Source organism: Arvicanthis niloticus, chromosome 6, assembly GCF_011762505.2.
Source record: "Arvicanthis niloticus isolate mArvNil1 chromosome 6, mArvNil1.pat.X, whole genome shotgun sequence".
Taxonomy (NCBI): Eukaryota; Metazoa; Chordata; class Mammalia; order Rodentia; family Muridae; genus Arvicanthis; species Arvicanthis niloticus.
This window is the reverse complement of record NC_047663.1, coordinates 17,769,627-17,784,789: the sequence shown is the minus strand read 5'-3', so window position 1 is coordinate 17,784,789 and position 15,163 is coordinate 17,769,627. Positions and strand designations below refer to the sequence as shown.

The following is a 15,163-nucleotide window of genomic DNA, read 5'->3' as shown; positions in this document are numbered from 1 at the left end:
TTTCATTCCTTAAAAAAAATTTCCCTTAAAGTTTCCACATAACTGTTTCTGAGCCAATCTACTAGTTCAGAGCATAAAAGAAAAAAAGAGATCCTCCCCACAAGACACCTCATTGTACAGACCAGAGCGGGATTTTCAGCTTGACAACAGTAAGGTGATACGACACAACAGCATTATAATGTATATATGTATACATTTCTCATGCAATTTATTATTATTCTTAAAAAAGCTTCCTCTTGGAATTTTACCTGGTTTTATTACCAGTTTCAGCTAAAATCCATTGCAGAACAGGATGGATTTGCTTTCCAGCTTGTGCTTGTTTTTGAGACAGAGTCTCTCTCATCTCAAGCTTACATCTACGCAGCTGAGAAAGAGCTTTAGATCTTTCTGTCTGCACCCTAAGTACAAGATTATAGACATGTACCGTCACTGTGGTACACAGTGTAGAACTGAACCAAGGACTCTGTGCATGCTAGGCAAGCACTCTACCAACTAAGCAATATTCTTAGCCCTCAAAGTTCACTTCTGCTTGTGTGCTTATACACAGAGGCCAGAGATTGATGTAGGGTATCTTTCTCAATCACTCTCCACCTTAGTTTTTGAGACCGGATTATCTCAGTCTGGAACTCACTGATCCAGCTAGGGGAACCACAGGGATCAATCATATTTTCTTTCCCAGCACTGGGGTTACAGGTGTGTGCGGCCACACTCAACTCTTTACATGGATGCCAGGATCACACTCGCTCAAGTTCTCAGGCTTGTGTGGGAAGAACCTTAGCAAGTCATTTCTCCAATGCCTTAAAGTTCACTTAAAAGAAAAAAAAATTAGATTAACTTCATGTGTATGAGTGTTTTGCTTAAACTTATGTATGTGCACCACGTACGTGCCTAGTACCCAGGGAAGTCCAAAGAAGGCACTGGGTCCCCAGAACTGGACGTTACAGAAGGTTTTGAGTCATCATATGGTGCTGGGAATCAAACCCAGGTTCTCTATAAAAGCAACAAGTGTTCTTAACCCCAAACCATCTCTCCAACCCCTCAAAGTTCATTTTCTTTTTTTTTTCAAAGTTCATTTTCTAATGATACAGAATAATAGCTTTCATTATGTCATTTTTGTATATGTATATAATGTATTTTGGACATATTCTTGCCCATAATTTTTACTTTTGTTTCTTGTCCAGGAACCAGTCATTTCTGAGAAGACATGAGAGATGAATCAAGCACACAAGACTATGGAGGAGGAGGAGAATCCTTTAAACTTATAAACAGTGTCCTCAGGAGTCTTGCAATGGTCCTACCTGAAAGCTGTGCTGTAATCATCCTGTTTCAGCATTACCTTCTTTAAACACACTATAACCCCTGGGAACACAAGACAAGAGCCAAGGACTTGGGTTCAAATCCCTGAACCAGCTGTGTCTTAGACAAGTAACTTAACGACTCTTACAGGAAGACTTAATCTATTTATTTATATTTTGTACAGTGCTCAGTGTGTTTCTTCATTTAAAAGAAGAGTCAAGGACTGGAGATATGGCTCAGCAATTAAGGGCTTGGACTGCTCTTACAAAGGAATGGAGTTAAATTCCCAACACCCATATCAAGAGGCTCTTGTAACATCTGTTTGGGAGGCTATAGCACCTCTGCCATCCATAGGCACCTGCACTCGCGTACACATACCATCCCCTAATTAAAAACAGATTCTAAGCCGGGCAGTGGTGGTGCATGCCTTTTATCCCAGCACTTGGGAGGCAGAGGCAGGTGGATTTCTGAGTTCTAGGCCAGCCTGGTCTACAGAGTGAGTTCCAGGACAGCCAAGGCTATACAGAAAAACCCTGTCTCGAAAAACAAAAACAACAACCAAAAAAAAAAACAAAACAAAACAAAACAAAACAAAAAAAACCAAAAAAACAGATTCTATAAAACATAAAGCTACAGTGAAGACCAGGAGCTCCTAGCACATATCTGTAAGTATACAATGTGCTTTAGCCACTGTCACTGCTGTCTTTCTGATATCATCACACTTCTCTCCTTCCTCATCAAATTAGTTATTCTCCTTGTAAAGACAGTTTACAACATACCTATCTACAGAATAAAGTATAAACTCTTTTTAGATATTCAAATCAATTTCATTTTAATTTTTCTTCAACAAGATTTCAAATATATTGTCTAAAACTAGAAAAATTCCTCATTATTCACTTAAAATTCATTATATTTTCAGTCTTCAAATGTTTTGTAGCCAGATATGGTAGCTTATGTTTGTAACTCAGAACTTAGCAGGAGGAGGCAGGAGGACTGAGCTCAAGACTAGCCTAGGCTACATGAAACCTGTCTCAAACAAAAATAAGAAACCTTTTTGCAGGGATAGGGAGGTGGGTTAGCTGGTAAAGCACTTGCCTGGTAAACACCAGGACTTGAGTTTAATCCCCAGAATCCATGAGAGATGAATCAAGCACACAAGACTATGGAGGAGGAGGAGAATCCTTTAAACTTATAAACAGTGTCCTCAGGAGTCTTGCAATGGTCCTACCTGAAAGCTGTGCTGTAATCATCCTGTTTCAGCATTACCTTCTTTAAACACACTATAACCCCTGGGAACACAAGACAAGAGCCAAGGACTTGGGTTCAAATCCCTGAACCAGCTGTGTCTTAGACAAGTAACTTAACGACTCTTACAGGAAGACTTAATCTATTTATTTATATTTTGTACAGTGCTCAGTGTGTTTCTTCATTTAAAAGAAGAGTCAAGGTGTTTATTGTTGTTTTATTTGATATAAAAAGATTACTGGAACCAACCTAGTTTTCCACCAACAGATGAACAGATGGTGAAAATTTGGTATATATGGACTTTTATATATTTGGTATATATAAAAATAGAATACTACTTTGCTCTAAAAAATAAAGTTTAAAAAACTGCAGAAAAATGGATGGACCTAAGTAATTATACTAAAATATTATTATTTATTTACCTAATATTGTAATATATATGTTGAATTCATACAATCTCAGAAAAAACATGTCTTCTCATATATGAAATCTAACCAATAATAAATGTATGCATATAAACAAATGTCCATGTACATACAGTATTACATGAAGAAATGAACAAAAAGGCAAAATAGAAGGAGAGGAGGAAGGACTGAATACAGGCATCATTATGAAATAGAAAGCTAATTGCTTTTCTATTTTCTATCATGAAGGTTCAGGTTTTGGTGACAGGTAATGTATAAAATATATCATGTGATAGGAGTAAAACATGATGTGATCATTGCAGACGCTCTCCTTAGAGAACTTCACTGTTTGGATTATATAACAATCTGCTGCCAAAATGTTACTCAGAAAACAACAGGATGAGGGCAGTTCATTCTAACTTGACTAAGCAACTATTTCTTGAATGTTCTCTATAGAGAATAATTTCTATATCTAACTCTAGGCAGATAAAGATGATGCTTCTGATATTAATCAGATGACCAAGTCATGTCTGAGCCTTAATCACATGAATTAAAATAAAATAGGACCAGGCTGGCTTGGGGCAAATAATAAGATTTTGTCCCAAAATAAAGAAATTAAGAAGGAAGAGAAGGAAGAGGAAGAGGAAAAGAAGAAAAATATGTATCAAGCTTTGCTCAGAACACCAATTCCTCATAAGCACCAGCAATGAGGAATGTTGTCTCTCAATGCCTGAGTGACAGGCAACTCACTGGGGCGATGGGACGCGAAATGGGCTGTTCTCATCACTACAGATTAGTAGCTGATGATGAACACAGCTAAACTCAGCAACCTGTCCAACAGATAGTGCTGGACACAGCACCCAGGGCACCACAGCACCTGGGGCACCACAGCACCTGGGGCACCACAGCACCCAGGGCACCACAGCACCCAGGGCACCAGATTAAAGCCAGATGGGTGACAAGTTGCTAAAACAAAGTTAGAAAGCCAAACGGCAGCATTCTTTCCTTCTTCCTACTCAACAAAATGTTTAGGAGACATTCCACTGAGGAAACTAATGATTCAGTCCTGGGCTGGATTCACTGAAAAGACAAACCAACAGCATAAAGCTGCAAATTCTTAACTTGCTATGTATTCTTTGTGTGCACTGAATAATGTATTCATGTGTGTAAGGAGGCCAGAGGTTGACGTCGGGTGTTCTCCTCAGTTGCAGCTTTATTTTTTTTTAGCTGTACACTACTGTATTCATATGTGTTTGAATATGTGTGCAGATGTGCACTGCTGTGCAGAGGCCAGAGAAGGATATCTGGTGTCTTTCCCTATCATGTTCTGCCTTATCTCCTGAGACAGGGTCTCTCTGATTAAACTGAACTCTGCCCCCCGCCCCCCTTTTTTTCATCTAGGCAGCTCAGCCATACCTGGCTTTTTGATTGTTTGCTAGCAATCCAATCTCAGGACCTCACGATTATGTAGCAATTCATTTCCTGACTGAGTCATCTCCCTGGTCCCACCGTCTATTCTGATTACTAAAGTTTTTTGGGGGTGGAGATGGGGAACTGGCCTTGTATTTCAAGCCCAAGGTTAACTTTATTAAGTAGAGTTTATGGAGGAAAAATAAGTATAGGTTAGGTGAAAATCCTCACAGCTACCGTGCAAAGAGGTGGAGGAAAGGCTGTCTTTTATGTTAAGCATGGACTAGGAAGAGGTAACTTACTTAAAAAAGGGTGGGGTTGGGGGAGCTGAAGAGATGGCTCAGTAGCTAAAAGTGCTTGCTGCTCTTTCTTCCTGAGAACTAAGTTTAGTTAGAGCACCCACATGGAGCAGCTCACAATTCCCTGTCACTCCAGTTCCAGGTGTCCCAATACCTTCTTCTGGCCTCCAAGGACACCTGCAAACATGTGGGGGCATGTGCACATGTAAACACACAAACAGATCTTAACAAAAGGCATTCCCAAGAATAAAAGTGGGCTAGTAAACCAGGAGACCTGAAGGTGAGGCTTTGGTTGTTTTTTTTAAAGAGTCCTGTAGCACAAACGTGCTCACAGTTGTTATGCAGTATTGGAGAATGCCTTTCAACTCCTTTTCTTGCCTCTGTCTCTCAAGCACCAGGATTACAGGCTTACATCATCACAACTTGCTGAAATATAATTTTATTTGTATATTTTAAGACAGGGTCTCTCTAAGTAGCTTAGGCTAGCCTTAAACTCAAGGTCCTGTTTCTATTTTCCAAGTCCTGGGATTCCAAGCATCATCACCAGACCCAGTTCAAGTATTATTTTAATGTAAACTGTACTCAGATTTAAATTGGACTACTATAATTGTTTGGTTTTGTATTAGACAAAAAAAAAAAAAAAAAAAGATTCATACAACAAAAGGTATGAGAAAGGAAGGAAAGGAGGGAGGGAGAAAAGAACCATAACAAAAAATGTCATTGTAGAATTTTCATTTTACGGGCGGTGGTGGTGTACGCCTTTAATCCCAGCACTTGGGAGGCAGAGGCAGGCGGATTTCTGAGTTTGAGGCTAGCCTGGTCTACAGAGTGAGTTACAGGACAGCCAGGGCTACACAGAGAAACCCTGTCTTGAAAAAAAAAAAAATAAAGAAAAAAAAGAATTTTCATTTTATACAATAGAATCTAATTTCTACTTCTGCAACTCTAGCTTTTACTTATTGAATTTTTTTTTTTTAAATTTCTGCTTTTGAGGCAGGGTCTCATTTTGCCAGTCTGGTCTCAAACTTAGAATATAGCTGAGGCAGGCCTCTACCTCCCAGGTGACAATATTACCGGCATGCTGTGGCCATACCTAGCTGTTTGAGTCTACCAGTTCTTTATCTAGGTGGTTCCCTGACTCCACATTCAGCCATGACTGGTGGGAGGCATTTCTGGCTATCACAAATGGTAGAGATCTGGTAAATAAACACTCCTTCAGACATACATAACCCATCCCACTTTCTCTAAAAAGTCAATCCTGCCAAACTTAAAAAACAAAACAAAACAAACAAACAAAACGGGCCCAGCAGTGCTGGTGCACACCTTTAATCCCAGCACCTGGGAGGCAGAGGCAGGCGGATTTCTGAGTTCGAAGCCAGCCTGGTCTACAGAGTGAGTTCCAGGACAGCCAGGGCTACACAGAGAAACCCTGTCTCAAACAAACAAACAAACCAAAACAAAAGGTCCACATCACCACTGGCTGGGTCACCCTACTTGTCTATGTATCTAACTCTTGTTTTTTCCTCCTTACCAATTAAATCAGATCAATATTCCCAACACATAGCTTTCATTACATAGTCTATTAAAATTCTCTTGTAGACAAGGGTAGTGGCACTCCAGAGGCCGAGACAAGATAGTAAGTTAGAAGCCAGTCTGGGCTACAAAGAAGGCACAAAGCCAGGCCAAGATTCATTATTAATCTACTAAATCTAAGCCCAATCCTATCAGGCAGAAAAGCAGCTTTCATTTTTCTGAGGGGTTAGTTTTGGTTTTGTTGTTGTGTTTTGTTGGTTTGTTTGTTTTGAGTCAGGGTCTTAAGATGCAGCTCTGGCTAGCCTGAACTCATTAAGTAAGACTAGGCTGCCCTTAAACTAACAGAGATCTACCTGCTTGGACCTCCCAAGTACTAAGATCAAAGACGTGTGCCACCATACCCAGCCAGTCATTTCTGATACCACTCTAAGAACCCAACCTCACTCCTTGCCAGTGTTTGAACACTTCTACTTTCCAAGTTATTTCTTGAATTCCTACCTCTAAAACCTTTATCTCCTTCCTTCCCATCCCACTTAGATGCCTTCAGCCCAAGGTAGTGGCTTTGGTCCATCTCATTATACCTCTCACATACACTCTTTGAATCAATCTTAGATGCATCTTGGGGACACATAAGCTCAAGCCAAAAGCACCTTTTCACTATTTTATCAAACCCTAAAATAATGATATGTATATAGTAACCAAATTACTGCATGATTTTGTTTTGTCTTTTGAGCTAGGATCTTATGCATTTATGTTCAAGGCTGACCTTGAACTCCTTATTTTCCTGCCTCTACTTTCCAAGTGTAGGGGTTTCTGTTTCAGGTTACCATGCCAAAATTTGGCATCCAGTTATGCTATTGCATATTAAAATCAAAAAGTCTTGTTTTCATCCAATACTTATATAAAGCTTTACTTGAAAAAATAATTGATATAGTTTTATCAGTTGATGCATCTATATAAAAAGCCTCTTAAAGCAACATCAGGGTTGGTGAAATGGCTCAGGTGGTAGATGTTTGCTGCCAAGATTCACAGAAACCCATATGCATACACAATAAGTGTTAGACAAAACATCGTACAAACAAAAATGCCACCTATTTTATTAAGTAAACTTTTACAGGCAAATTAGTAATGTGGTACCTGCCTTTAATCCCAGCCAGGCCTACACAGTGAGTGCAAGCCACAAAATAAAGGTTTGCCTTGTAATATGAAAGATTTTTTTGTAAAGAGTCAAATACAAAGTAATAGTTTTTCTATAAGAGCTGACTTGAGAAGGGCCTTATATTTAAATCTGTTTGGCACATTCCACTGGTTATTCCATGTAAAAACTTTAAAGGGGGAAGAAAAGTAGAAACAAACAGTTGACCATTATTTATTTCTGCCCACTTTTTCCTATACCTAGAAACACCAGGAACAAAGCAAAGTTTCAACACTATTTTTTCCCCAATACATGGAACAAGTACTGTTTTAAAAAACAACTAACTTAATATCTCTTATTTCTTGGCCATTTTCAACAGCAGTCCTGATCAAGGCTGGCTGCTTATTTGTTGTTTTGGGTTTTGGGACAGGGTCTCCAGCACTCCACGTCGGCCTTGAACTTGCTACATAGCTAAGCATGACCTTGAACTCCGGATCCTCTTGCCTCCTTGCTATACTATAAATTATAACCCCAATTCTTACCTTCCCAGACCCTAAAACTTCACCATTACCCTAAAATCTAGTGGACCTATTACAGAGGAAAGGGAGGTAAATTTTACTTTTTAGTCTTAATGATATTAAACGTGTTATTGCTAACAATAAAGAAACAGGAAACATGCTGGGTCCTAACTAGCATAAACAACATCCTGATTCTCTCGTGCTTTTATATAGATTAAAATTATTAAATAGTGGTTTACATGCTATCATTACAGCGACCATAACATTCTAGAAGTCTTTTTTTGGTCACGAAATGCAAAAGAATCAATCATTAGGATCAAACTACAATATGAAATAAAAAGAAACATCTGAAAACCTTGTTGGTTATTTTATTTCATGATAGGCCTCAAAGGGACCTTACAAGGGTCTCTACACTAAGAAATACAGTTTTGGGAGAACTGATACAACAGAGAGACATGAACAGTTCAGAAGTTATAATCCTGAGTTATAGTAATTCAAATACTAATAGCTGTCACCATGTAAACAGCTGGAAACAAGGCCAAACTAGGGAAAACAGTATTTTATGCTGTGACGAGAAATTAAGGAAATGCTGTACTGACACATTAGAAGCATTTACTGTTTGTTGTCACAGACTTACCTAAGGGAATTCACAAAATTCTAAAATCGGTTTGCTTTACAACTTCAAAATAAAGTTCATGGCCTAATGACAGTAATTAACGGAGGCCAATTCTTTCGATCATGTCAAGATCATACAGTAGGATGAAAATCTCCCAAACCTGGTCCATCACCAACCACCAACGGGCAAAAGGTTCAGTTTCTTCAGATCTGGCAGAGGGGAAAATGACTTGGCACTGCATCACACACTTAAAAACCCAATAGGGTTTCTTCAATGACAACAGCACCGTGTACACCAACGCATACCCTGGTGTGGCTTCAAGAATGGACAGATATTGAAATGGATGGGAAAGCAATTATTATCTCTAATTTCCTAAGCACCTTCTAAACCTGCAAGATAAAAATGCCTCCTGACGCCCAACCGAGGTCATGAAAATCCAGACCTGCCCTTTCGCCCACTCCCCTGCTTGGGTGTTTGCACCGCAGCACTGGGCCTGAGAAGGGGAGTTCCCTTCCCAGATCGTCATTGTCCGGTGGGAAATCCACTGAACGAGAACTACCGTGGACAAGAAAAGTGCTACCGAAACAAAAACTAGTATCAAAAATTAGGTTTATAAGGGTTTTATCTCCTTCCCTAGATCATCTCACGTAAAACAAAACCAAGAAAATGCCAACAAACTTGCCCCACTAGTGTGGAATCCCACTAGCTCGGTTCAAAAGCGCTTCTGTGCCAGTACCCGGGGCTCCATCCGAGCCTCTGGTCTCCCACCGCAGGCAGGGCCCGAGACTAACAGGAGGATGGCCGGACGCCAGTACCAAAGGAAAACGAGTGATTCCCGCCGAGCCCTGCTCGCACAGGGGGCGAGAAGTAAAGCGGGAACCCGGCTAACCTCGGCTGAGGCCGCGGATAAGGCCTCGGGACGGACGAGAGACAGGCAGGGCTCGCCGAAAGGGAGGCGGGAGAAGCCGGGCCTAGGCCGCAGCAGGCCGCGAAGTCCCTGTTCGCTTTGCGACCTAGGCATGGTGCCAGGCCTGGGAGCAGGGGCTAGATTACCTGGACAGGTTCCTGCAGCACCGTCATCCTTGAGGCTCAGACCCACTTTCTGCAGTGCCTCAGGCCCCCCCCGTAGCGGCTCCAGCCCGGCCAGCCCCGGCTCATTTAAACTCACCAGCGACCGTTACCGGGGGATGGGGGAGGCCGAGTGGTTGCCGAGTTTCTCCGAGCGAGACACGGAAATAGCCGAAGTGGAGAAAGCGAAACGAGAGCAAGACGAAAAAGCCCGAAAGATGTCGGAAACAGCCGAGGTGAGTCGGCAGAGGAGGAGCCTGTGGCCGGAAATTATCGAGTGCTACCGGAAACTGTTTGGTTGGACCCAATAGGAAGTGTCTCTTCTCAGCCACTCCTTCGTCCAATCAGCCACCCTAACTGGGCCACGCCCAAAGAGCAACCGGTATGGTGGGCATGGAGGGAGGGATCCCGCAGACCCGCGTTACATGGCGGAGCCTAGGTCTGGCTTTGCGCCTCCTCCGTTTTGTTTTGTAGTGCACGATAGATTCAGCGAAGGCTAAAATACTAGTTTGGGGCTGAATTTAATAAAGTCTTTTGAGTTTAGATCATTATCTACTCTTGGACTTCCTACTCAGATCTCTAGGAACTTCTAGGAACATTTGGAACAGTGCCCTTCCCCAAATACACAGGATTCCTGTAGTCAAAGAGATTATGGTCTGTTTTCAAAGAAAAACGACTAGGCTGAGTGCTTGTCTAGGATGCATTAAGCTGCAAGGTGGATCGTCAGTGCCACCTAAATTTGGCATGTATTGACATTGCACGCTTGCCTTGGCTGGTGGACTCAGAAGGATCTGGACTACAAGATAATTAACAACTAGATAGCAAGTTTGAGGCAAGCCTAGGCTACATGACACCCTGGCTTATTTAAAAAAAAAAAAATCAGTGTAACTGAGAGTTATATTAAGTGCTGCTACCTGTTATAGGTGATGTAAATCTTCAACTTCAGAGAAGAAGGAAATAAATACGGATTAAAATGATGGCTGTAGCTGTTGACACAAACAGGGGGTTTGGCTTTCTGCTTTTTTGTCACATCCTCAGAATAAACCATGGAACTATTAAAAACTATTGCGTTTCATTAGACAAGGGAAACTCTTGAAAATTAAATTTCTGTTTGGACTGCCCTAAGCTAGTCATGAAACTGGAAATCTCCTTTTTCCCCCTTGACGCTGAGGATTGAACTTCTCAATTCTGTGCATGCTAAGCAAGTGATCTACCATGGAAATGTATCTCCTCTTGTTACTTTTTTTTTTTTTTTTTTTTTTTTTTTACAGTTTTGGAAACACAGTTTCACCTACCTTGCCGAGGCTGTCTTTGAGCTTTTAAATTCTGCCTTAGCTTCTCAGACTACTGCTGGTGCTAGGCTTAGGTCTGGAATCATTCAGTCTCAATTCCCCGCCCATTCCTCATTTCCACCAATTTAGCATGGGCCCCTCTCATCTTTTGGCTGATGCTGGAGGGAATTCACACAATGGTTGCTCATTAGGTAGTAGCCTATCCTAGCTTCACTTGGTGGCTGTCCAAGATCGTGACAATAGAAGCTGCGAGGCCCCTTCAAGCCTAGGTCTATAACTCAAACCCCTTGATTCTTAATGATCAGTTTAAGACACAGGACCAGCCTGGATTACCTAGGAGGAAAATAAGCTCCATCTCTTGATGAGGGAGTGGTGAGGTGACCCTGTAAATGATCTGTGCTATGAGAGAAGTTGCTGGGTCATCTTTGATTTCTTCCTCCAACACCCTTGAACTGGAGATCAGACCCCTTAGCTTTGCAAATACTAGGCAAGCACTACCACAGAGGTACACCCTCAGCTCTGGCCATCCTTGGAATTGATTTGCCATGTCAGGTATGAGAGAGCATGTTAGTAGGAATGGGAAGAAAAGGATGGACGAGAGGTGATATACTCAAAACTTGACCCTGTGAGCTAGGCAAAACTGTAGATATAGTTAGAATGCAGTGGGACGTTACATTAGTCATTTTCTATGTTGCTCTGACAGAGTAACCAATGAATCATCTTAATAAAAGGGGTTGCCATGGGTGGTGTCACACACCTTTAATCCCAGTACTTGGGAGACACAGGTGGATCTTTGTGATTTTGAAGCCAGCCTGGTCTACATAGTGAGACCCAGGCCAGCCAGGTACCCTGTCTCACAAAAGAGAGAGGGTTATTTTTGGCTCACATTTGGTGTGCAGTCTGTTCTAGTGGGGCAGGGGCATGCCAAAAAGAGCGTGAGGTGACTGGTGGCATTGCACCTGCAGTGAGGAGAGAGGGAGGCTGCTGCTTGGCTCTCTGGCTCATTCTTATTCAGTCTGGGACCCCATCCCACAGAGTCCTGCAACCCACATTTAGGATGGTCTTCTCACATCAATGAACCCAATCTGGAAACGCCCTCAAAGACATTCCCAGAGGCTCTTTCCTGTGGTTGGTCACTTAAATCCTGTCATCTTGACATCATTGATTATTATTATTCAGAAGCCTTTATTGAAACAATCCAAAGCTGTGTTTGCATTCTGCAGCAACCACAGAACATGATCAATGCTGAATGTGTGGTGATTGTATACGCTGTGCTCTTTGATTACTTTGGGTGTGTCAACTCAAGTCTCTTGCAATGGAGTTTTGTAAACCTAAAGTGGGTTTACCAGAGGGCAGTCTTTGACCTTTGATGTCACTGTGGATTTTGAGCTTAGACTCTAATTTTCCCAAAGCCCCTGCCCCATAGAAAAGGACATTTCAAGCTAGAGAGCTAGTTCAGTCTATAAGGGCTTGCCTTACAAGCAGGAGGGACTGCATTCAATCCGTAGAACTCACGGGGAAAAAGCCATATGAGGTGGCACACAACTGCATCTCAGAGCTGAGGTAGTAGAGATAGGCATATCCCTGGGACTCACTGGTCAGCCAGCTAAGTCTAGCCATCTCTTCAGCCTATCCACTTGATCTTAGCCAAAAGATGGAGAAGCAATTCTCTTCAGCCTATCCAATGAACTCTTTTAGAATGTTTTACTTATTTCTGTTCCTTGGTGTATAGTTTTTGTCAACTTGACACAAACTACAGCTACCTGGGAAGGGAGAACCTCAGTTTGGGAATTGCCTCCCTTAGACTGGTTTTCGGCAAGTCTGTAGGACATATTCTTGATTGCTGATTGATATGGGAGGCCCAGCCCACTGTGGGCGGTGCTAACCCTAGGCAAGTACACCTGGGTTGTGTAAGAAAAATAGCTGACTGAGCCCTGGGGGAGCAAACCAGTAACCAGTGTTCTCTGTGGTCTCTACTTCAGTTCTCTGCCTTGAGGTTTCTACTGTAATTTCCCTCAGTGATGGACAGTTACCTGAAAGTGTAAGATGAAATAAGACCTCTCCGCTCCAAGTAGTTGATTGTGGTGATGGTGTTTGTCACAGCAACAGAAACCAAACTAGAACACTGGTTGACCTATTCGCCATCTTGTAACTATTTTGGTACCCTGCTGTTTCCCATATGCGTATCTAGTAAGCAGAGTTACGTTACATTAAACATTAGCTCCCAAGTATAGATTATTTGTTTTCAAGTTTTTATTATCATTTTAAAAAGGTATATATATATATATATATATATGCATATTTTTGTATGAGTTTATGCTACATGTTTGTGTGCATGGGCGTGTGTATATGTGTGCCCGTGTGTGCCCGTGTACCCGAAGAGGCTAAATATGGGCATCATCAGATCTCCTGGAGCTGGAGTTACATGCAACTAATTGTGAGCTGCCTGCTGTTGGTGCTGAGAACTGAACTATGGAAGTCAAAGGACAGAGAGTCAGTTCCTATTTGCTTCTCATCTCCCACGATGGCTTCCAGCCATCACATCCAGCCTTTCACATGGCTTCCAGGGACCAAGCTAAGTTTTTCAGGCATGTACAGCAAGCTCTTACTTACTGAAGCATATCACCAGGCTCCCTAGGCACCGTTCTTAGAGACAGGGTCTCATGTAGCCCAGGTTAGGCCCACGCTCACTGTACAGCTGAGGCTGACTTTGAACTTTTGACCCTTCTGCTGCCACCTGGTTGATCGCTGGGATTATAAGGGTGTACCACACACCCAGTTTATCAAGTGCTGGAGATAGAACGCAGAGCATCCTGCATGCTAAGCAGATACTCTATCAACTGAGCTACACCCACAACCCAAGTTGTTTCTTTGTTTTGGCCTGAATCTTAATATACTTAACATTCAGTTAAATTTCAAGGTCTGAACTTTTGTCAAAAAGCCAGTTGTAGGAGCTGGGATATAGCTTAGTTGGTTAGTTAGCGATGCCCTACGGTCAATCCCTAGCACCACATAAACTGCGTGTGGCAGTACATCCCTGTAATCCCAACATTTGAGATCGGGAGAGAGGAGATCAAAAGTTCAAGGTTATCACTGGCTATGTAGCAAATTAGAGGTCAACCTGAGCTACCTGAGACCCTGCATCAAAAAAACAACACAATATTACTGCCAAAGGTCAAGATCCTCAGGAAACAGCTTAGAGCATACCCAGCAAGTGTGTTCTTTTTCTGACTCCCTCACTTCCTGTCTGTAGCTGACATCTTGTTCCTGTGGTGTAAGGTTTTACACCATCGTTATCTTACTTGACCTCGAGGCTTTTCCCACCCCACCACGTTCCTCCTTCGATGCAGTCACTTTGTACTCTGTGGCTTTGATAACACAGCCTCGCTGGCTCTCCCCTAACCCCCACAGCTCTGTTTGTTTATTTGTTTGTTTTAATCAACCCCCCTTGCAGTACTCTGCCAGCCCCTTTGACGTTTGAGGCCTGCCTTAGCTTTTTTCTCACCCTGTGTATTCTTCCTAGGCAAATTTGCCCATTCTTGTGGCTTCCGTTTCTTACCTACAAATCATTAAACGAAATGGTAGCTGTGGTCAACCACTCATTAGAACACCAGGCTCAAATAGATGGCCAGTCAGACATTTCTCTTAGAATGTTTCCCAGGCACTTTCTTCGGGATGGGACGTGCACACCATACTTGAAATGTTTCCTAACCCGACTCAAGACGTCACTGAACTTTACATTGTTCAGTCAAACTGCTGATATTGCTGTGGGCAAGCACAGCTCAACATTGCTGTCAATGCTCCCTAAGGAGTCCTCCTCAGTGGCTTGGGGGTCTCTACTCAGGGGAGGCCAGGATTCTTGATTAACTCTGCAGAAAAGAATTTCAGGGCAGGTCATAGTAATGTGAAGTCATGGAGTTTATTGACTGGAGGCAGCATATCTACATCGAGGGGAGCGGATCGTGGGCATTGGGAGAGCAGTACATCCAAGCATCTCAGCATCATCTATGTAAATGATCTGGGGCTTTGGAGCTGCCTCGTTTTAAGGAGGTAATCTATATCTGAAGGAGGAGGAAACCATGTTGATCTACTTATTTTCCTGGCAAAAGAATTGGGGGTTGAGTGTTCATTAATAGCTTGGCCTTGAATTCATGGCAATCCTGTTAAAACAGCAGAGTTAGACCCACTGATACTAGACTGGACAAAGAACACTACACTTTGAAAACATAGCAAGACAGTGTCCAGGGGAGTTAGTAATGCAAGATTGACAGGGAGGTAAGGGCTAGCTGGGTGATACGCTGGTTAGCTTTTGTGAACTTGACCCTGACTGGGGTCATTTGGGAAGAG

At 42.3% G+C, this 15,163-nt stretch overlaps 1 protein-coding gene across 3 annotated transcripts in view; it reads right to left on the bottom strand.

The window, feature by feature from the left end:
- The window catches only part of Cdc27 (cell division cycle 27), a 43,999-nt gene extending 34,326 nt beyond the window's left edge, over positions 1 to 9,673 (bottom strand). For 2 of the 3 annotated variants that reach the window (XM_076935629.1, XM_076935630.1), the window contains exon 1: positions 9,346 to 9,494. In XM_076935629.1, coding sequence (XP_076791744.1) covers positions 9,346 to 9,477 — 132 coding nt within the window. In that variant the 5' untranslated portion in view covers positions 9,478 to 9,494. The other variant, XM_034507262.2, reaches the window with a different exon arrangement.
- Between the last annotated feature and the right edge of the window lie 5,490 nt (positions 9,674 to 15,163).